Source organism: Pogonomyrmex barbatus, unplaced genomic scaffold (assembly GCF_055798465.1).
Source record: "Pogonomyrmex barbatus isolate J1 unplaced genomic scaffold, ASM5579846v1 scaffold5, whole genome shotgun sequence".
Classification (NCBI taxonomy): Eukaryota; Metazoa; Arthropoda; class Insecta; order Hymenoptera; family Formicidae; genus Pogonomyrmex; species Pogonomyrmex barbatus.
Genome location: NW_028297149.1, coordinates 11,503,133 through 11,526,678, shown reverse-complemented (window position 1 = coordinate 11,526,678; position 23,546 = coordinate 11,503,133). Strand labels below are relative to the sequence as shown.

The 23,546-nt window shown below is 35.5% G+C and overlaps 2 protein-coding genes across 4 annotated transcripts; both read right to left on the bottom strand.

The window, feature by feature from the left end:
* Window positions 1-4,768: 4,768 nt before the first annotated feature.
* On the bottom strand, window positions 4,769-14,712 carry LOC105431559 (mitochondrial sodium/calcium exchanger protein). Of its 3 annotated transcripts, none has more exons than XM_089081956.1 (8): window positions 12,872-14,712; window positions 10,910-11,235; window positions 9,303-9,383; window positions 8,784-8,903; window positions 8,000-8,326; window positions 7,465-7,583; window positions 7,197-7,350; window positions 4,769-6,925 (listed from the first exon to the last, which is right to left on the bottom strand). In XM_089081956.1, exons 1-8 carry the CDS (start codon window positions 13,222-13,224, stop codon window positions 6,564-6,566), a joined length of 1,842 nt encoding a protein of 613 aa, XP_088938082.1. In that variant the 5' UTR covers window positions 13,225-14,712; the 3' UTR covers window positions 4,769-6,563. The 3 variants fall into 3 exon arrangements, with proteins under 3 accessions (XP_088938082.1, XP_088938081.1, XP_088938080.1); XM_089081955.1 differs by lacking the exon at window positions 9,303-9,383 and having other exon boundaries at window positions 12,872-13,089; window positions 13,168-14,712; XM_089081954.1 differs by lacking the exon at window positions 9,303-9,383.
* Window positions 14,713-16,255: 1,543 nt separating this feature from the next.
* Window positions 16,256-19,978, bottom strand: LOC105431605 (UDP-glucosyltransferase 2). Its single transcript, XM_089081963.1, is given in 3 exon segments — window positions 16,256-18,694; window positions 18,696-18,807; window positions 19,289-19,978. Coding segments are annotated over 3 exon segments (1,083 nt in total). The 5' UTR covers window positions 19,915-19,978; the 3' UTR covers window positions 16,256-18,349.
* Window positions 19,979-23,546: the final 3,568 nt, after the last annotated feature.

Sequence of the window (23,546 nt, the reverse complement as noted above, 5' to 3'; positions counted from 1 at the left end):
TTATTTCAGTGAGAGGATTTCATCAAAATTTCCCTCATTTCCGTTGAAAAAGTCAATTATATTAAAAAAAAAAATATTCCATTTTCTATTAATTGTATGTACATATTTTTAATCTACTTAATTCACATATAGATAACATTTTATACATCTATTTTGTTTTTCACATTTTTAGGTGCAGTTTATCATTATTCCAGTCAACACGATATAATTTGTCACAGATTAAGATTACGCTAATGAAGAACATTCTTATGCGTTAAAGTTTCATGTTGAGTACAGTGTTGTTTATCATTTCACGTTGCATTTATCAAAATTAAATGACTGTACTGTAAATTATTTTACATTCTTTATTATTTACAATAAACGAACACAGTATAGGAAATAGCAATCATAATCCATAAAACGTACATTATTGGCAATGCAAAATTTTAAGTTATAAAGCATCGCTATTGATTATCGATACATATTCGCTGTTGGATTAACAACGGCTATTATTGTGTTATTTTTCATGAAGTGCATGTATGTGAAAATTAAAATGTATTCATTCGTTACAAATAACGATATACGAGATTTTCCGAGAGTGCAGAAACGACAGGATAATAAAATCAAGAAACAGCAATGTTTTTTGGACAGTTAGCGATATCGAGCCATCAGAGCGATAAGCCATCTCGTTCCTCGATTAAATTCTACTCGTGCGAGTCACAAGAATTTATTTCTACTATTTCAAGTACTGTTCGGTCGATTTGTTTTTGTTTAACGGCAATACGAACGATTATCGATTTCTATATGCGTCAACGCACCCAATAGCAGATTGTTTCACGCTATTCTGATATTTGTTATTGTTGCTAGAATTGCAATTCTGTTATATTTAAAATTAGCTTCGTTCGCATTAATACTTTGACATAGATACAATTTATATGTAAATAACAAATTTGCAAATTTATATATCTGTAATAGATTTTTTTTTAAGTTTTTCGCTTACGTACATTTTCTCCACTTTTATCCGTTTTAAAAAAATTTTTAATTTACAAAATTTAAAAAATTTAAATAGAAAGAAATGTGTATAGAGTAGGAAATAATTTTACTTAATAATCTATAAAAAAATATCTTACTTTATTGCTTATCTTTCTCGTTTTAAGTTTGTATCTATTGAACATTTCAATGACATAGAACGACTCCTTTCTGACAACAAGCGTAATTTTGTCGATCTTCGCGATCAGATCTAACGACCACCTAAGTGTTTCTCGATTTCTCCATTTCTTTCCAAAGTAGTATTTGTTACTATGACCTTAAATTCCTGTTCCCTTGAGCTCGATATCGTTTAACGTTATTTTCTTCCTTTGTTCGCTATTCGCACAACCTTACTTTCGTATCGCAATACAACAAAGTACGGACAAAAATCTATTTATTAATATTATTAATTTATTTTATTAATTTTTGTATAAGAAATTATTCCAACTTACATATTAATCCATCTCATACATTTTGATTACAACGTAACAAAATTTGACCGAATATTAATACCAGAAACCATCAATTTAAAAATTCAAAAATATGCTTGTTAGATTTGGCCAATTGGTCTCAAAATAGTCTTGTATTTTTTTCGTATATCTTTTTTTATCTATTCAGCGAATGCTGAACATACCTATCTACATCCGGCAATTTTTGTTACATCCATACTTATTCATTGACGCCGATATTGTGCAGCGTATTGATCTTCCAGCAAAGAGATTAATTTTTCCGGATATCGGATGGTCGAGCTGTGCCATCAACACAAAACATTCGATACGTAGTTCACGGGAATAAAAAATGTTTGGCCCGAATACGATACCGCTGCTAACATCAGAAAATCAATTTCCAGTTCAGCTATCGTCAATAATTCATGGGATCGTGATTCAGCGGAATCCGAGGCTGCCGCCTCACACGTATCCCCCCTCACACATGACCTTCGTACGTCGCAGCTAAATTTCTTGTAATGCCTGAATTATGAATTCCGTCAACGTGTGTAGAAGTTTGTGGCGGTACGAGCGGCAATGCGCCGTCGTCATAAATCATCGACGTGAACCGACGTGAAACCGTAAAAATCTAGGGGTATCGGTCCATCTCATTCGAATTACGTATAAGCGCGCAGTTTATCACCGCCATTTCCTATTTTGCCGGCGCAAGTAATACGGGCATAATATCTCACAAGTGTAATATATTCTATCTGAGTACAATATATTTCCACGGCAGAATATCAAACTTGGCGGAGAGAGACGGAGGCTGAGGCCGGCTCGATGGCGGAGGCAAATGAGAGATATGAGACCGTTGCGATGTGCGTATGCATCATATCGATGTAAAATCAGTTAAATCTCGTTTCCTTTCACGCGGCAGGAAATCACTCAAAAATTGCTCCACGGTCTTATATAATATATAAACACGCGAATAAATAACGCGTCCCGTTGCAATGTGCCATTTGTGCATTTTATTTAATTTTTCAAATCGAAGCATGCATTTGTACAAATCATTGAAATGTGTATGTATGTATGTATGTATGTATGTATATATGTATGTTTGTAACAAATGTCTGCAATGCTGTAAAACGTTATCGCTCATGGCACGCATTAACGCGAGAGTTAAATCGAGCGAAGCACATCGCCGTTATTGTCGTTATTTTTAGCACAAACATATATATATATATATATGCGAGAGTGCTGAACAATGTAATAATTTTTGTAAACTTAATAAAACTCAACTTGTATCGCGCAATATTGTAGAATTAAATCATTCCATACAAACGTACGATATTATTGCGTTTTTAACTATCCAATAATGTCCCTTCTTCATTTAGAAGAATGTTTATTTTTGAATTGTTTTACGATACAACTTAATAATTTATTTTATATTTATATTTCATTTATATTTTTTTATCTCATATTTTAATTTAAGTAATTAACAATTAATTCGAAATTTGATAAATTAATTAATTAATCTCTAATAATAAAGTATTATTAAAATTGATAATATCAGGAAGAGTAATCGGTTTTTCGATTATTTTATTCACAATTCCCTGAGCGATTCAGTGAAATATGTGTAATTTAGATCAAAGCGACGTATTATAAAGTGTCTCCGTTCCGTTAAAAATGGAACTTTTTTTAACCGACACGGTACAAAAGTGCTGTAAGTGGAACTGCAATCGTGGGAACACACATCTCTCGAAAGTTATTTTGTGGTGAGAATAAAAACTTGAACGGCGGCAAACACGAGACAGATATTACAGCGGCGTTTCCCTTTAAAGTCCTCCAGTCGAATTAATGACAGAAGTTTGCCGGAAGTAATAACGGGTACCACGGGTACTTTATTTAGTCTTGATATCGAGCATCGATTTCCAAGTTCCATAAACCCCCATCGATGCCATCGAAATAAGAGTAATGCTTAAACATTACAGCCGAACATCTGAACTTTATTGAGTTTTCGAGCGTTTGAAAACATTCGAGATAAGCAGATAATGGATGATAAACCACGATTATATCGGCACTTATTGTGCGCGAATTAATCGCTGGTGCATGCGTCACACGCAAAATATCGCATGTTTTTACATTTTATACGGACACGTATTTAATTTTGATTAATTAATCATTTGTTAATTCCACATTCATCTGTGATTATAAATACGATATCCGCGCCGCCGGAGAGTAATATAATATCATAAATGTTACACGAAAGTAGATAATTGATACGTCGGCAAAGTGTACTCTGGGCAAACGTTTAACGTTAAATTGCATTGGAGTTCATCGTATCAGTAGTACCGTTTCAATATGATGTTTTACATATACTAATAAACTGATAGCGTTTTCAAGAAAATTGATGATTTAAGAGAGAGAATTCTCCTGCAAATTTTACATTATTATTATAGCTTTCGATTCGACAATTTAATTTGCCGGAATTTGTACTTAACGTATCGCATCTAACGATACTCCTTCTTTTCCCTTTTTATCTTGAAACGTACCGTATTTATTAATGCTTTTGAAGCATTATACATACATAGCGACGCGTCTGTAAGGGTTGCAAAAAACACGATAATATCTTTTTCTCGCGTTCCCCGGTTTGGTATAATGTCGAATATTTTCTGCGTTTGCTACCCTTGAACGGGCGATCCGGATGAGAGGGTCGTTAGCTCGCGTTGGCACGGAAGAGCCTAGACAGGAATCTTATCTACGGATGCTGGGCACCGATCCAGTCTTTCGTCTAGACGAGGGGTCGACCCCTAATATATGGTTCGATAAAGTTTTCTTTACTTCTACGAACTTATTCAATATTCGTCAGCGAATTTTCGTTTCATTAAAAAGCGGAATACTTACTAGAAAGATTTATTTTTTTATGTAAAATTCATAATAATTGGATAGAGAAAGAGAGAGGGAGAGAGAGAGAATGCGATAAGAAATAATCGCTTATTAAATGTGTTAAGAAGTTCCATATCTCCGAAAAAGAAATACATATATTAATTCATCAGTTTTGATCTTTGTACACTCGAGAGCGATTTACAAGAGTACTGAATATAAGCAAACATATGATGTTACGTCATCGCGTTGCAATCTAACATTTCTGCTTAATGTTTCGTAAAATATTCTTGTTTATAACGTAACATACTGTTTTCACGACGGTAGCAATTGATATGCTTTTCATTTTAACGAGATGATTAATTTGATCGAAGATAAATATTTAACTAAATCCTTCGTATGTGTGATTTTTGCTGGCTCGCTACAACGTTCAATAACATTCACTTCCGGCAAATGTTAAATGGGGTGTATATTTTATATTGATGAACATTAATTACACACAATTAAATATTATTTATGTATATCGAGAACAACAGGTGTCGCGCCTATATGTTCTGTGCGACGAATTAATTGAGAATAATGAATTACCTTGTCGGATGGGCGCGTTTTGTATAAACGCATGTCGAATGTGCTGAAATATCAAAGGTAAAGGTGACAAGTAAAAACAAATCGTTATAACGCATCGTACATCCGGAAGACTTTGCCGCTTAAACGGCAAAGTCTAATCTCTTCGTTCATATCTCTTCCAATATACATAAAGAAAGCTATTCCGTGAATAGTCTCCGCTTCTTCTGAAAATAGCTCGTCTCTATGTACGCAGATACTAACACAAAGAAGATCCGAATTTTGCAATGGCAAAACTTTGGTCTATCTTCATCCTTGTTCATCGTTCTATCGGTACTTTGATAGAGCAAAAGGGGAACGGAAGGTAGAGGCGGTTCGGAATTAAACTTTCGCGTGAAGACAATGGAGACCTATCTCGGTACACACGTTGAAAGAGACCAGCAGAAGCAATTCTCCGGCAATATCTGTAGCAAAGGAGGCAGAAAGAGGAAGAGGTGTGGAAGAGGTCGAACAACGTCAATGTTACATCTGCTATACTTTTGATTTTCTTCTATTCTCTCTAAAAGGAGATTGGACGATAAACATATTAAAGTGAAAAATTAAAAAATTATTCTTTGTTGAAACTAATTAATTTTTTTTTTGTTAGATTTTGTTAGTGTCTATTAATTCTTTATTGCTTAAAAATAAACATAGTGACACTTTTCTATCCTTTTTTTTTTATAATCCTGTTTAAAAATTAAAATTTCATTAAAAGTAAATTTTACATAAAAGAATGAAGGATATCCATCTATTTATCATCTATTTCTCTTCCAAGAAGCTTAATTAGCCACAAGTTCTTTAAATTAAATTGTTAATTACTTTGAAAAAAAAAAAAAAAAAAGAAACTGTAGGTGACTCATTTCTGTTGAAGAATAATTAGCTACAAATTTGTCAAAGAAAATTTCAGGAAAATGCAGTAGAAGTGGGGCACTCTTCATGATCGATTAAAACGCGCTCGTAGAAGAAGGACGTAAAAGGATAAAAATAATTTAACGTCCACTTCTTTTATTGCGTTCGAAAGAAAATGAGAAACGTTGTGTAAAAAATGTTTGCACGTTGGAACTGTGTCCCTCACCTAATAACGGATTCAATTACGCAGGTCTGTGTAGCACTCGAGGTTACCATGATGTACGGCGCAATGTAAAATTTAAAACTGACGCGTACCAAGACTCCTAACCGCCTCATGACTTGTGGTTTCCGTTTCGGCGTTATGGTGGCCATACTAACCGGTTTCGGTCGGAAACGGGACACCTCGTTCTCTCCGGGGAAATGTCTAAAAACGACCTGACGTCGCTCGCCTGCCCGCCTTTTCCTCCGCGTATATATCCGGTGCCCAAACATTTTCCTACGAAGCTTGCCTTCCGCCCCATGTTAAAAATGCATCTCTGCCTGTATCCTGTATAATCTTGACTCATTTAACATAATTCATGAGAGAGAAACGCTCTTCCATATTTTTTACTCTCTTACGGATACCTTATCCTCGTAACACTGACGTTACCTCGAAAATAGGGAAAGATAGGGGATGATACTCGGCTAATTGCAAAGACCTTTCATTATTTTGCATTTATATTACATAATGATATAAAAAAAAGAAAAAAAAAAACGGCTAACGAAGCCGCATGTTAAATAAATGGGACATTAATCTTATACGTCTGGCCTGTGATCAGTTCCGAGGGGATGTATAACGTGTAATTCGCTTAAAAATTGTATGAGAATGAAGGCAAAGTAGATCGAATATAAGAGACCGCCGTAAGAGCGACGTGCGATAGCTCCCGTGATGTTCAGGTAAATTATAGTGGCCACTAGTGAGAATAGAAGAAAAGCTAGGCAGCCCGGTGCCATATCGCCTATCCTGATCTTCGTCTGCTGTTCGGGATCAGCAGCAGCGCTGATGCCGTAGGTTAGCCCGAGTCCCAGTAGAGTGTTAAACATCGGCCCGCCGAAACAAGCTGCATATCCCATGCGCGGAAATCCCCGTCTGGCGATAGCGACGTTCGCTATGAGATCTAGACGGAGTCACGAATTAGTTTATATAAATATTGTAAAATTTATCGCTGACGAACGAAACAAAAGATATTAAATATTGAGAGAAAACTTTAAAAAATTGTAATCGGTGAAAAATGTCTTAACGTCATAGGTACTTTGCTTGTTATTTCGTTTTGTCCAACACTCTGGAAAGTCAATATACAAAAGTACAATCTTGTCGACTGTGTGTTTTTGGTTATCGCGTACACTGCCTTAAACTACTTTAAAAGAAGCATTTTTCACGCGGCTCACCTCCGATGCTGTTTCCCCATGCAAGAAAAGTGATACCCAGCATGGCGTCGGATATACTGCATGCGTATCCTATGCATTTGAGTACCCCCATGACCTCTCTGGCCACCAAATAAACCGTCAACATGGCAGCCAAAAATCCCAAAAATGCAAAGACCTGGAATATTGATAACGCTTATTTTATTTTTTCTTTTTTTTTTTTTCTTTTCTTTGAATGTCCCGAGCGCTTGGAAAACTCCGGCGATTTTTCCTACTAAAGAAAAGTACTCACATTATGGAACTTTGGAACGCGATCCACGTGCGTCGTTAGAAATACAATTACACCAATTATGGTGCCGACAACGAGGAATATCGGCACCATCGGCAAATTGCCAAAAGTCGTTTGCCAAACTGCAATAAAACAGTTAAAATGAAATTGAAGTTGAGTGGTACCGACCGTTATGGTATCAAGTGTCGATACGATTATACATTATTGTACCGTTTGTCTGGATTTCATATCTATCACTGTTTTATAACAGAAAACGTTCCGGAGAACCTTTTTATAATATCGTTGGAAATTATTCACGAAGAAAGAATATACGGGAGAAATATCAGGAAGCAATACGCAGCTATTTTTAATATTTTAACAGAAAAATTAAATTTTTTTTCATCACCTTATTTAAACAGCATTTCGCAAAAAGTATGCTCTGACTTTAAGTCAGATTAAAACAGTCAGTTTTAAAAGCCTCCCATTCCAAAAATTCAACGTAATTAAAATAATTTATAATTATGTGATATATGTATAGAAGTACGGATGAGTGACTAACCGTTCAATAGAAATAAACTGATCGTAGGTGTTACGCATAACTGGAAACAATTTAGTAATTTTGACCAGCCTCTTTTCTCGACGGTAGGATTTACAACCGGTATAAACAGTTGTAATAATAACATGACGGGTGAGCGTACAATTAAGATGAGCTTAAAAAATATATTCGATTTCTTCCAATCGTCTTCGCTAATCGGATTGACGTCGTACAAAAATTCCCTGAAGAGACCTTTTGGTCGGTCGGAAATGTAGTCACTAATTTCCGGACTTAACTGGACAGATTCGCCCCGTATCTTGGCTCTCTCTAACTCCATTGCTACGGCGATATCTGATGACAAACGTATATAAGCACGTAAAAACATGAAATTCGAGTCATATATGAATATATTTGATATTTTAGGAGAATTTATTAAATCTATTTTAAGAATTTGAATTTTTTAACATTGAAAATAAAATTTATAAATAAATTTTACTCTAAACTTTTGTTTGTACCAAAAACATTTATTAAATATTTATTACACATTTTTTTTTATTGCAAATTATGAAAATATGCAAATATTTATATTGAAAATAATCAATAATTGGTAACAAATTATATATCTTATAAGCTAAACTTTTAAATAAATATTTGATAGATAATTTTAATAAAGATCCGTATATTATGAGCCTTCGATGCATAGCGAAAATAATGGCATCGTTTCGGAAAAAAATTCGAACTATTGAAAAATTCAAAAGAGCCAAAGACATGGATATGTGCGACGAGTCGTAAAAACGACGCTCAGTACCTAGCTTGGCATGTAAGCCAAAAGGTCGGGTTCTACTGGGAATCTTGGGAATGGCGCCTGTGTCTCTGTTCGCCAAGTAAGTATGCAGGACGTCTGGATCGGGCACACTTGGGATCCTGGCTGAAAGTACATAAGAATGTTCTCGGGAAAAGAAGATCGATACTTAGTATGGTGAAAATTTTCTGTAGGCGATAAGGAAGGGGCCCATCTTTTTCACATTGCAGCGAACTCATGGATTGTGAAGAGAGATATTTCTCGCTTTAGAATAGAAATAGTTCTCGAATGCACATTGATCATAAAATTTTGGGCATAGAGGTATCTCAAGAATATATCTTTCTCCGTGAACTAGAACTCCCACAGAAACAAGTAGCTCTCTTTGCACGCGCGAGAAAAATGTTGTTAATGTAAACTTGTATTTTTTTTCAAAGTCATGAGATTTCAGTGTTTATCGCTTGAGATATTTAAATGTTAAAAACTTTCGTATACATTCGTAAATAATTCGTAAGTCGAAGACTTTACTTTTCAAATTCTCCTCTCTGATTTCATATGCTTGCGTTATCATGACTACCACGATGAACAGTGCATAGACCAGGATAAAGCCTGCAATTAAAATGTATCAGCATTAAGAAGCATTAATGTGGGTTATTTTCCTACGCATACCGCGTACGAAATAATGAATGGTCTACATACATGATATTACACAAAAAAAAAAAACGTGGGTGACACCCGCCTTTTCTTCTTAATTAAAGAAAAAAGGTCTTAATTACCCCTTTCTTCTTAATATACGAACAGAAAAAGGAAATAATGCCGGAGGCGGAATTTTAAGAGCTCTTAATGAAGTAAATAATAAGACAATATGCACACTGAGCTCAGCGTGAGTTTTTCTTGCGAGATTTATACATGTACAGTCATATTAAGACTGGCGTTGCCTAGACGAACCATTAAGCATTTAGATGAATAAAAATTGAATTTCTGTCCATCTATCTCTTTACCATCTCGTCGCGCGATATGAAAAAGCTGAATCATGATATTCGACGGCTTTATGCGTGGTTTAATAATAGCCTTTATGTATACCGCTTTGTTCGGGCGCAAGATTATTTCTATGGACTTTATCCATTGCAACAATAATCCCTGTTTTCCCGGTGAAACGAATTCCTTGCCGCGGAATCCCGCAAAAATTCATAGACAGTCAGATTGCCCAGTCGGGCAAGTGGTGGAGAGACTGCGGCGTAGCTTAATTAAATTCGCCGAAGAATTATCGTTATTCCGGAATGAAACCACTTATGGCTTCCCGCAAATAAATTTTCTCACTGAGCGTGACCTAACCGATTTTGTGTTTTGCGAAATATCAATAATTTACCAAATACTATTCTACAATTATTTCTATCATTGCCTATCATAACAAAATCAATATCACAGCTTAATCACTTCACTTGGCATTTAATTATGCATTTAAATGTTTAATTTGAATAATATTGTTTTAATAAAATTGTAATCATACATATACACATATAAAACGTCAATAATACGTTTATGTAATATTATAAGACACATAATTTTTGTTATTTATTTCTTGATAATTCGCAGGGAAATTCGAAATTCAAGTAGAATTTATGGAAGTTATTACTAATACGAGTTAACCCTTCCATTCTTCAGTTCAGTTGACATAGGTTGAAACGGTTGAGATCACATATTTATTCTATTTGAGTATTCATGCATAAATCATTGGCATTAGCATTTGAGAGCATTACGAATAATAATTAATCATGTTCCTCCGTACCTTCTCTTATACGAGATAATAATCGATAACATTTAATAAACGGATGTATGAAGATAGAAAAAATATCGCAATCTTTTTCTCTCTCTTGCGTACCATCTCCTTCCGTATGCAAAAGATTCTTTTATGATTGTACTCGTTAGAATCATCCGTCAATTGCAAGTCGATAGTTAAAAAAGCTCGATGAAAACGGAAAGAAATAGAAAAGCAATTTATTTTTATCGTGCTCATGAATGATACGATCGATTAGTGTCTAAATGCCAAATAGAGAATCGTTACATATGGCGGCGGACAGGGAAGAGTCGACCAATATTAGCTTATCGGATTTGAATAAAGATAGTAGACGTACTTACGGCCTCCCAGAGGTAAACCATCTCGTCCCACACCACATAGTTTATCCAGCACACAGAAACGATATAAAAACAGGCGACCCTCATGAGGGACTTGAGCGAAACTTTAAAGGGCTTAATTATCGCGACGGAACCAGCGATCATCGAGGTCACGAAGACACCTGCGCTGATTAATTCGGTGAACATTATTATCGCCTCGTCGCCTCTCGTCACGAGGGACGTGAAGATGTCAGGCGCGCCGTTTCCGAATGCCAATATCGTCACTCCTGCTATGCTATCCGATAGGCGCATTACACCGGCTATTACCGCCAGTGCTGGACAAAAACTGGAATGAAAATGTCGTGAATGAATTATTTACGGCGTCTATTTATACCACAGCGTGTTCGTTTCGATTCGTATCGTAATTAAAAGTTTCTTGCTGGATCAATAAAACCAAGGTCTTGATCTTAAAACCTAGAATTGAATTCTTGTAAGTAGATTCATTATTGGAATAAACTTTTCATTTATATAATTTCAATTTATATTTTTCTTATAAAATTCGTTCTATCATTTATTGATTCAAACTTTCTGCTGTATATACGTACGTGAACGTTATTACCGTTTCATTTAACCTGTAAATTAAAAATCAAGTCTCTTCTTTCTTCGTTTTTTTTTTCGTTCTTTATTAAAAATTATTTTTTTCCAAACTCCTTGCATGTATTATGAAATTATATCTCTATAGTGGTAGCGTTAAAATTTATATATTTAAACGGTGATTTTAATGTTTATTATAACAATAATTATATGTGTGTGTAGCGACTCCATTAATGGAGCATTGCAAGACACGTAAAGCAGTTGGCTTGGAAAGGAAGTGACTTTTGGCTAACGCTCGTTTGAGGCACATTATTCAACTAACGTCGCATTCGCTATCTCACTGCACGCGGAGAGTATGTTATTTACAGGAAAAGTAAATTTACCCTCTTAACTGAGTTTTAACTATTATACTGGTTACACATCAAAGCTGAACTCCAACAAACTTGGCTAATATAAGCACCGTCATGTTTCTACCATTAAACGCAGCAAAATAAATGCTACGAAATTCCTTGACGAACTTTAAAGATATCAGAGATAGATTTAGGAAATGATTGCCAGAACGTGAGAGGAAGCGAGGTATCGAATGCGAGGTATGTGCTTTAATTTTGGTAAATCACATCGTTACAGATTTATCGCTTGCACTTTGTGTTACACGATATGCATGTTGAGCTCGTAAATTAATGACAATTCCTGTATATAATTATATATATATATATATATATATTTGAGATAAAAATTATACTAGCACGACAATGCCGATACTTAAATACTTGGATGCGTGACCAGAAAATTTCAGTTTTTTTGGGATTCCGAATCCTTCTGTTATTGGATGTGCTTCTACAAGCATGGCAAGCCGCCATTTTTCCTTGATATTTGTATAATCCGAAAGAATAGAGAAACCCCTTCGTTTATCATTTTGAAAGAAACCGCTCCATAGAACGTAGACGGTTGAAATACGGGGAAGTATGAATCTTTCGGTTATTGGCTTGGTTAGTTGCCAGAAATTAAAATTCGTTGTAGTTACGTAATCATCTATATTCGGTAACACGTTTCCATCGGAATTGAACTTTGCCAAAGTTCTCGATTTCGGTACCAAGAAAAGGCGCAATTTCATTGTTACTCGCGTGCGTTATTATTACGATTCCACGATTGTGCATTCATAGTGAATATTTTTATTTAATTGACAAGCGTATACAAAAATAATAATTTTACAAATGTATACTTACTTTTTATAACGTCGTGTTTATTTCTTAAAAGAATGCACTATGATTCAAATTGCAATTTAGCAAAGATTTAATGAAGATTTTTTTGACATGCAAAAGTCCGAAAATTATGCCGTCTTTCCGATGATAAATATATTATTGACGATAAATACCAATCAAACTTACAAGTTGTCCGCTGTAGTCCCTAAAATCAGAAATAGGTAGAGCAGCCAAAGAAGAACGAGGAGCAAACCGCCCGCAAACACCGCCATGTCTTCAGATCTGAAGTAGCAGAACAACAGCACCGTGTACTGAATCATCGAGTCTGAGTAGCAGTCTTCGGTGTTCCTCACCCACTCGCAACGTTCCGCGGCGGAAACTTGCCAAACGTACGAGCAATCATCCTGAAAAAAAGATTCGACGAGAGGAGCTCGGCGGAGAAAAATGCAAACTGGAAGAGACGTTCGTCGATAACAATTCACCTCCCGTATGGGCAGATGCCCGTGTCTTAAAAAAGGGCTCGATACTTGCGACCTCATGTTCGAAGGGCGTAAAAGCGCAACGGGGCGATATGTGTAACCTATATTTCGTGTATTTGTCTTTCACGGATCCGCTCGATCGTTGCCTATTCAAGCAGAAGCGAGCGAAACTTCAAGCGATATAGACAGAAAGCTGTCACATACGTAGCGCATACTATGCGCGCAGTTTGAAACGTAAATTCAATATGAAGCACACATAAAGGGAATTCATAACAATGACACACACACGCGAAATGGGACTGTGGTGTGTGTGTGTGCGCGCGCGCGCGCGCGCGCGTGTGTATGTGTGTGTGTGTGTGTGTGTGTGTGTGTGTGTGTGTGTGTGTGTGTGTGTGTGCTGTGTATCGATCAGTATGACTTTAAGTAATGAACATCGCAACTCTAAGGACATCGCCGCTCCTTCTGGCTTTATTTGCCACGAAAGGCGGTACAACTTAGCTAGCAATAGCGTCAAATTAAATTGTAAATATAAATTAGATCGTGTGAATTATACCATTATTGCTATGTAAATTAGATCGTGTAAAAAAATTGTTTAAATTAATCCGCAATCGCGGTCAAACGGAAATGCGACACGTCTTTCTTCGCGATGAAAAAAAAAGAATAATGCACGCTCGTTGGTTTCTCTTCACGATACAAGTGCGCGCTCAAGAATGTCGCTACTCGACGACGACGACGACGACGACGACGTGAGACTGAACAGGGCACACACTCATCCGCACTCGTCAGATAGGAACGAGAGGCTCATTAGATGCACAGCATCCGTTCTACAGCTACCGTCCCATTTCTGCCAGCGACGAGACGATGAAAAAAAAAAAAAAAACAAAAAAAAAGAAAGAAACGTTATGTAACGAGAACGGAAGGAAACCTCTCCGCAAACGGATACGTTGTCATTCAGCACGCGATATTATATCGACACTTATTCGATATTATTGTCAGTCTATGGATAATGAAAATTCAATGACGTGTCGCAAACCGGCGAACGTCAGTTCGTTAGATGTGCCATGATCAATCGGAAACTTTCGTGGTTGTTATTAATATTTTGCGCGAGAATATTTTGCAAACATGGGAAACAATGCGAAAAACTATTTTCTCTTGAAAAGCTCGTTAAAGATAACTTAACGGGTAAAAAACTGACAATATTTGTTATCGTACGATACTGTACTTTTCCGGTATTTAAAATATTGAGTATAACGTGCGCGATATACGCATCATTAAAATGTATTAATTATCGGAAATGCGTACTAAAGTAATTACCAAAATCGTGGAAAATTCCTTATTTTAAAAATGATTAAAGGTTAGATAAGAGAGATTTAAGTCGTTGTTTAAGTGAAAAATAGTCAGACGCGCGCTTTTCGTATTTGTGTTGAAAATTATAGCTGGTATTTTAGCATCAACGTGAAACCTTAGCTTTATAAATCTCGCTTGTCAGATATACGTAACCAGTCCGCACAAACGATAAATCAACTGGGTCGGACAGTGGGCTCGGACAGGGTGATGAGAATTATAATAAATTAGATTTACGCGAGAGACTTATTATTTTGGCATAAAATTATAGGAGTGGCTTTAATGAGCACTTTTGACCGTGCAAATTACTCTGGAGAAAAAAAAAATCATAGATGGACTCACGTTGACGTCTCCCTATCGGTCTATCTTCTATTGTTGCCTACTTCTTGTTAACAACTTTCCATTAAGCCCACCTTTCAGCAGCAGCGTACTTCACCGTAATTGCCAACTTCAGCAAATTGTCATTTATCGCCAGACTTCTTTTGTGCCGCTTTCGCTCTAAACACTTTATTGAATTGCATTCACAGAGGGCACAAAGGAGCCGACGGCTTTACCCCAATTTATACTGCGCTTTTATTCTCCCTACGAGAGCCAAGCGCGCTCGCTTGGCTTTTCCGGTTTCCTGTTTTGGCTCTCTGTGCCGCCTGCACATTTATAATAAAGCGCGTGAGTGATATAAGGCTGGAATATGCAAAAGCTTCTTTCCGTAGTATAAGACGACTCTTACAATTAATGTAACGGTGCGCCACCATTGTATCGCTGAAACCGAGTATGTGCGAGTGTGCACACACTAGGTTATGCTTGAGCCGTTTTGCCGTGTGTTTTGGAGAATAATTTATACCAGAGATAAAACAAAGGCTCGTTGTAAAAGGCTCGTTGTTAAGATAACGATATAATTTATCTCAATTGAATCGGCCACGTTAAAGAAGAAAACAGTAAATTTTTTTTTTTTTTTTTTTTTTATAGTTACATGTGTCTCATTTTCCACGCGTCCGTTTTTTTTTTTTACAAAAAGATAAATTTTATTGTAGAAATATACTTAATTATCATGTTAAATACGTCCGTCTGAAATATCACATCATGCAACATGGCATTATATAATCATATCAGCAATTACGGTAATACGGCGGTTTGTTTAACAATATTCATATATGCAAAAGAATGAATAAATCTTCTGATGTTTTTGTCAATTGCACTGCATTCTGCTTCACTCGGGGCGGTTATATATCTGGGATAAAAACTATAAAGGACAGGTACATCGCGAACGCATAGATCGGCTCAGAAAAACTCAATAGTGCAACTCCAACAAGCATATCCGCTTTGGCATCAGGGCCTCGCCTATTGAAAGCAATAAATTTAAATTGTGGTTTTTGGAAGATATAATTTATTCGCGATAGTTGCGAATAAGCGTAGAATCTCGTTATAATTGCATCTTACAGAGATGAAACAGAGATTGAAACCTTTTGTACTTTGAATTTGTAGAAATGTAATTTCATCGTCATCGTCTTTCCGCTCTAGAACTGTGTAAAAAGCCGCGTCTCAGCTGTCTTTAAGTCTTTGCCGAGCTATGTTAAGCTACATTAGGATTTCGAGTAACGAGGGAGAGGTTCAATTAATCTGAGATTACGGTCGTTCACCTGACAATTACCCGGTAGACATCCAATAACTTGTTGCAACAGATGCTTGATAGGTCCTGCCTACTCATTGAAGCAGATGGTTTCGATAGGTATTCGCGATATCGATAACCTTTCTCTTTTTTTTTTTTTTACGGGATTATTATTAGAATCTTTAACACTTCAGTCGAGTCAACTGATAACTGCAGGAAAATTCAAACGACAATTACATAACATGAGATCAAAAGAATTTTTTAATAAATTGGAAAAGTTTTAAATATAAGAGATTCTCTTCTCTCTTATTATTTCCAAAATTTGACAGAGATCTTTTTATAGAAGGAAATAAATTATAATAATAATAATATTTTTAAGAACTTATATGAGCAGCTCTCTGCAATTAGCAGTCGCATAATTCGAATGATATATTTTATGAAGCTACTTATAACTTTTGTTCACGGTATATATTTACATCGTATTATAAAAAAATGTCACAAAGAGTATATTTAAACTGATAACTTTTAGAAATGAGAATTGCAGATTTTAAACTTTTGTATTCTCTTTTCCCTCGTCTCTGATTTGAATTAATTCTTTACATTTACTTTCATCTTTTAAATGGAACTTCATGTTCGACGCCATTTCATAACTAATTAAAAATTTTAATAGCTTTCTTCAATCTTTTACTTCAAAATTAGAGAACGTTACAAGTGGCGATGACTCTTGGATAGCACGTTTAACATTTAAGCGCACAAATAAAGCTGTAATAACGGATAAAGCGACGTAATAAGGATAACGAGGTTGATTGCATAATATAGCGAAAATGGAATTCCATGAAAAGCGTTGGTCACGCGGCAGTGGTTTTAAGGGAAAAAACAGGAATACCTGAAAATAATTTGTTTCTCTTCAGGTGTATATATATATGCGAATGGCACTATTACAAAAAAATAAAAGGAAAATATAAAACGAATCACGTGTTCCCGCGCATGAATATAGATCGTATGAATTGTGCAGATATGCATATATTATGGATACAGACGCAATTATTTTTACCCATCGCATTTTCTAAAGCATTGATTATCTGCCAAGTCATAAAACAGTTGCTGTATAAAAGATTGTATGAAGAATAAAATCATACGATATTGCCACGTAAAATCACGTGGCAATTATTAAGCGGTCTGTTTGCGATTCGGGAGAGAATACACCTATAAATATTTAAATATACAGAATATTTCATGCAGAATGATTTTGAAATACGAGGCATGCATCATGCATGTGTGAATTCCACGATCAGTTTAAAGCCAACTATTTTCCTTTCCTGATTTCTGATCCGCCTCGCGTAAGATTTAGCTCGCGCTAGATATTCCCGTCGTGCTGCTTTAATAAGAAACAAGTGGTAAATTCGTAATCGACATTAAAAGCCGTTCAATATTCGAACAAATTGACCCGCGGATTATTTAACGATAATGCAAACTTCGAATGGGTTTTATGCGATCGTTGGCTAATGATGTCGTAATAAATAAATGATTTGCCCGGCGATATGGCAATACGCATTATTCCTTCCACGTATATATGTGTGGGATTCACCATCGTCAAATACCAATGGCGTGATCGGCGAGGGCTGGAGGGCAATCAAGTTTACTGGAAATTCTGGAAAGGCAGCCTTGCGCAAATTAGAATAACTCTACTTTTTTTATGAATTATACGACTTCTAATTTATCGCAATTTTAATTAAATTAAAATTTCTATAATCGTTAAAATGTAGTATCCGAGTATCTCGTCATTCGATAATCGTCAATCTCTATGATTAAATTTATGACTTCTAATAAAAGAAATTAATAGCATTCTCTTGTTATACTATTACTGAAAATTATTTTACATTTTTAATAATCATAAAAAGAGAATTTTTATATAAAATTTTAAGGAAAAAGGACGATAAATTAGATCGAGTTGCATATTTTTTGCATGTGATGCCTTTAAAGATATCTGCGCTCAAATTAAATATGGCTTCATCGTGACGATCTAAGATCAGGTTAATTCAGAAAATTCTTTACTTTTTGCAGAGATTTCGATCGCAGGGAATACGCGCGATAAGAAAAGGCAACGAAATCAGAACGTTTGAAAATTCTTTCTAGCATTCAATCGACATCCATCCCAAGAACTTCTCTTACGACGTATACACCGAAGGGGAAGTGCTCTTTACGTGACCTTCGCGGATAAGCTTCTTTCGACGTTTAATCCCGCGCCGAAACAAAAAAAAAAAAGAAGTTATACGTACACAATACGGGAGAGTGGTGTGGCGCCCATTCGATGCACTTAACGTTTCCCGCCAGCGAGGGCATTCTCTCTTTGGCGCACGTCCACAGTATTTGCTGCGGTACTTGCTCGAATGCCCGGTAAAGGGCGGCAAACACCTGGTTCGGTATAGTGGACGTGTCTATTTGCGATCCCAGACTAAAGTAAATAACGCCGTTTCTGCTCTGAGAGTCGAGATAATCCTGGAGATTCATGGGCAGTGGCTTCAGACCCGATATCGGAATATGAATACCTCCGATTTCCTTAAATCATGACGCCAGAGGACCGTGCCTGGCTCACGGCCGGATGGCCGTTCGTCAGGATCAGCGATATCCTGGAGTGCAGAACATCAAAGTCGGGCAAATCGTGCCCCAAGTACTTTCTCGCGACCTCATAACTCGATCCAACTCGGATTTAGGGTTACCTGCGGTTGGCCTTTCGGATAATGATCATTTGATATGATCGATTGTATAATGCAGATTAATGGCTAAACATATTGATGGGTATTTTTGGTATTTTAGAAATTTGATGCATGTTTGTAATACTAACGTTATATCTATTTTTTTTTTTTACCTAGATAATCCTGTTGAAAACAGTGTCCACTAGATATTTTTATTAACGAAATAACAATAGAATTGACACAGGTTTATATATATATATATCTTTTTCAGTAAAAAAAAGTTTTGACGAAAAAAATCGCTATATTGAAAATGAATACAAAAAGCGTGTGATAACATAATTATTAATCTTGTTATTGCGATAGTACCAAATGGAATTTCGAACATGGATCTATGGCGTCTTATCGATCTCACGCTGAAAAATAATCGTAATATCGATAGGCATTAATTTCTAACAGCAATTTTGAGGGTAAATTTCACGCATTTGATTCCTCACCTATAAGGACCCCCAGCTTGACGATCAGTAGGAGCACCATATTAATCGAGCTTTCAAGTAAACTCATTTGCCTAGTGTAAGGACTGAAGAAGTTAGGGATGTAGCTTGAATTCTCAGGATTCCTTCCGATCTCATTCAGATCGCGATAATTCAACAATATGCTGATAGTGCCAGCTATTTTTAGCATATTTAGAGCATAAGCGATACTTAGGAAGCAATCGGAAGCAAAAATTTCATTCACATTCAAATCAAAGTGCTCCTTCATATTGATAATCCTCTTCATTTTCGGATGACTCACAAGTTACTAGTCATCAGCGAATAACGTATCAAGTATCACATACTTTGTCAAATCGTGACGTGTGTGGGAAATGATACTGTGTCGATCGCATTCGGGAAAGTGGACGAAACGTTCACGTTCGTTGAAGTTGGCCGGGCGTATCCCCCGAGAGAAGTGCGTCACCGCGAGATCACTCTCGTGACCTCTCGCAGAGAGCCTCTTCAGCAACGGATCGTACATGGTATAGTAGCTCCTGACTTGGAAGGGAAGTATCCCAGCTCCATCGACCGCACTGAGCAAACAGGCGATCACGGCCAACGACGTCATCATCATAATCTTCACGTGTCAGAGATGCGTGTCAATTTTGGATAATTAATCTCTCTGTGCGCAAATCATTAATCAAAAATCTCTTTACAATATGAGACTAAATCAAGCTTTATAAAATTTTAGCTTTATAAAAATCAAATGTAATACATAATTTATTATATATATATATATATATATATATATATATATATATATATATTTTACACCTCACATTACGTTTTAAAATACAATAAATGAGAGCAAAATTATTGTGTAATTTACAAAAAATATTCTCGCACAAAAAGTTTTTGGAAATGTATACATATATAAGATAGCGATGTATACGTGCACACAAGTGTGCAAATTATTTGTCAGGTGCAATACTGATTAATCGTCTTGTTTCACCGACGAAATAGGAAAGGCGAATTACAAGCCTCGGATACTTTCTAGCGCGAGATTAAAGTGGTTCATTTATTAAGAAATACATTGCAGAGAGAATGAGAACGATATAGTAAGACGGAATTGAGGAAATAAAAGGCGCGCGAATCAGGAAAGAAAAGATTTCACCGTTTATATCATGCGTCCACCTTAAAAGATTCCAAGCGCGCTTTCGCTCCTAATCCGTTTGAAAAGTCTGCCTATTTTTGGAGTCGCACGTCTTATGGTTCATACCACTTCTTTTAGCGCTATTATTTTCTCTTATTTATCTAGAACATGTTTTGAGATGTCGAATAAACGATGATATGGACCCGTCAACACGTACACGTTCTAAACCGTACAAGACTGAATGCCAGATGTATGTCAGATGAAATGTAGTGGAACACATATTCATGTTTATTTATGGTATAAAGCAAATACCTTCGCTAATTTCATATAATTTCACTTACTACACAGTAAACGTTCTTAAAGCTTAACGTTATATCTCCCTGTATTTCAAAGAAAATTGGATGTTGTTTTTACAGTATCTGATGATCTCAATTTGATTCTTCATGCTATACTTTATACTTTCATAAAGGAAAGAAAAATTGTTTCTTAACTTTCTTATTTAGCTTTGTAATATTTTTTTTATTGTATTACAACCATGTTACACAGATGTTATTATAACATTCTAATATTCTTAATAATACATAAGTAAAAAGTTAATGTTTCCATTTATCTGAATGACAAAAAAATTATATTAGTAATAAATTTAAATTATTGATTAATTTATCATTAGTTATTATTGAAATCGCAAGGTAAAAAAAATTTTTCTACTTAATTTAATCCACTTGTTTACAAAACATGTTAATTATAATAAAACGATTTCATTAACAATGGAATCATTAACAATATAATCTCCAGATGGAGCTTTTTTTAATTATGTTAAAATTTAATTCGCTCACTCTGGGAAATGTATATTAACATACATGTATTGCAAATATATATTTTGCAATTTATAAAAAAGTCAGTGCCGAACGGAGAGTAATCACGACTATACGCACAAAGTGGAAAGGTATTTTACTGAATTTCATTTATATACGCAATTTTTCGCATTGTACTGGCACTCTCATTGTTCTCGCGCATTGCGATGTGGAATATTAAAAAATGTCAGAAATACCACGAAGTCCATCAATGCATAATTTTATAAATTGCGCGAAGTTAAAGTGTGGAAAGTAATAAAAACAATCTGATGGAAATTCCTTTCTGATTGAAGTTTCGCGACAAGGTTCTAAAGTAATGCATAAGTTTATTTTGCTTACATCGCCTGACATTAGCCTGACTATTTAGAGTAATTATTATGCAACAGTTAAAAATAACTATTTGACTAATTAGAGATCAAAAATTCATATCGATTCGAAAAATTACGAATAAATAAAATCCAATATTTTATGATAAAACTCTATCATTTTAAATTTTAATTTTTCCTTGAATATATTTAATTTTTTACTTTTAAAAAAGGCGTGTTAACATGGAAATTCGAAAGTAATAATTTTCTTCTCTCTGTTCAAAAAAATATATAGCGCGCGTGTCGCGCGCATTTGTGTTGTATATTATTTATAAAAAAATTACTTATAAAATGTTTTAATTTTATTTATACTAACGCAAAATTTTAGAGACAAATATTACAGTAATATGTATTCGCCATTTTACTTTTATTTTATACCCATTTTTTACGTAGACACGCATAATTTATTTTTAAATTAATATACCTATGAAGTGTTTTTTTCAAACAATAAGAGAAAAAAAATGTAAGTCATAAAAAAAACGCGCTTTTATTTTTTTTTTTTTAACGTATTAAAGATAAGAAGGACTTGAATTAAATAGCTATATGGGGCAGATTATTCGATTGGATCGTAAGGCAGATAATCATGCTGACACAACAGCCGCACGTTAAACTCGTTATTGCAAGCAGAGGAGGGCTTAAGTAAAGCTACGTTAGCGCGTTCAACTTTGCGAAATGATATAACTTAGGTGCTCCTTGCAGCATCAGTACAGGTGTATCTGGTCTTGATGCTTGTCTTTATTTGCTTCCGACGTGTTCTCGTGTTCTCTCCTTTCCTCTTTCTTCTTCGCCCTCCTCCTTTTCCTACCTCCTCTCCCTCCCTCTCTCTCTCTCTCTCTCTCTCTCTCTCTCTCTCTCTCTCTCTCTCTCTTTCTCTGTATCGTACTACTACTATTATACTATCACGTTTATACTATACTATCGAAACCTACTACCCGCAGATTACGTTCTGTGTTCGAAAATCCTACATGTTCATCCGAGTTCCTATGCAGAGGATCGCTAAGCCGCTCGCTTCGGATTTTCTAAAAATTCAAACTCCAGCAGCACGAACGAAAGTAAGATTTCAACCGAATACAAAAGATGATAAATTGCTTTAAGGAGGAAATGCAGAATAGATTTATACTTGTTATTACTTCTTCTTGTACATTCTTTTTTTTTTTTTTGCATAATAAACTCTTGTTATGGTCAATAAAAATATCAGATAATTTATGTGAACAAATATTCCGAGAAAGGAGTGAATAAGTTCTTTCTTTCAAATGAATTTCTTTCATAATTTTTATATTAATGCTATATTAATGCTGAGAATTTGCATGCCAAAAAAGGTTGAATAAAAAGAAAAGATTGCAAAAGAAAAGATAAAGTATTTGGCTTTGAAATGTTGATACTACAATTGATTATATACGTATATAAAGGAAACGAGTTATGAATACATATTACAAGCGTATTACAGCGTCATGTACTTGGGTTTCATGTTAATTAATTTACCATTCTAGTTCTACTAGAGGTCGATTGCATTCTAACAATACGTGCAGCTAAACGCGTATCCACGTTGCGGCAATGAGTAAAATGCGAAGCACCACTAGCAATATCATCGTCAAAGCAAAGCTCTTTCATAAACCCATCCTAAGCGATGTCGATGGTAAATTACATTATGCAGCAGCAACATTTATAACGTAGGGGAAGCGTTCGCGCGGCGCAATCGTGCGGAAACACCAGCGGAAAGCTCCGGGAAAAGCGAGACGTGACTTCTTCTCAAGAGCGAGATAAAAAAAAAGCAACGCGATGTCGCATACACGATCGTATGCTAATGCCCTATTCCGCGACCCACTTCCACCTTAAGCGAGCCTCGAAATTATTCTGCCTCCGAAATTAAATGGGGCCAACTCGGTAATTGCTC

Excerpts from the sequence above, each read along its gene's own strand:
- LOC105431559 (XM_089081956.1), bottom strand. The coding sequence starts at position 13,224 with ATGAGGTCGCAAGTATCGAGCCCTTTTTTAAGACACGGGCATCTGCCC. Across the intron at positions 9,384-10,909 it reads TTACCTCTGGGAGGCCGTAA|GCTTTATCCTGGTCTATGCA; the intron begins GTACGTCTACTA and ends TTTTAATTGCAG. Across the intron at positions 8,327-8,783 it reads TGGCTTACATGCCAAGCTAG|ATATCGCCGTAGCAATGGAG; the intron begins GTACTGAGCGTC and ends GTTTGTCATCAG.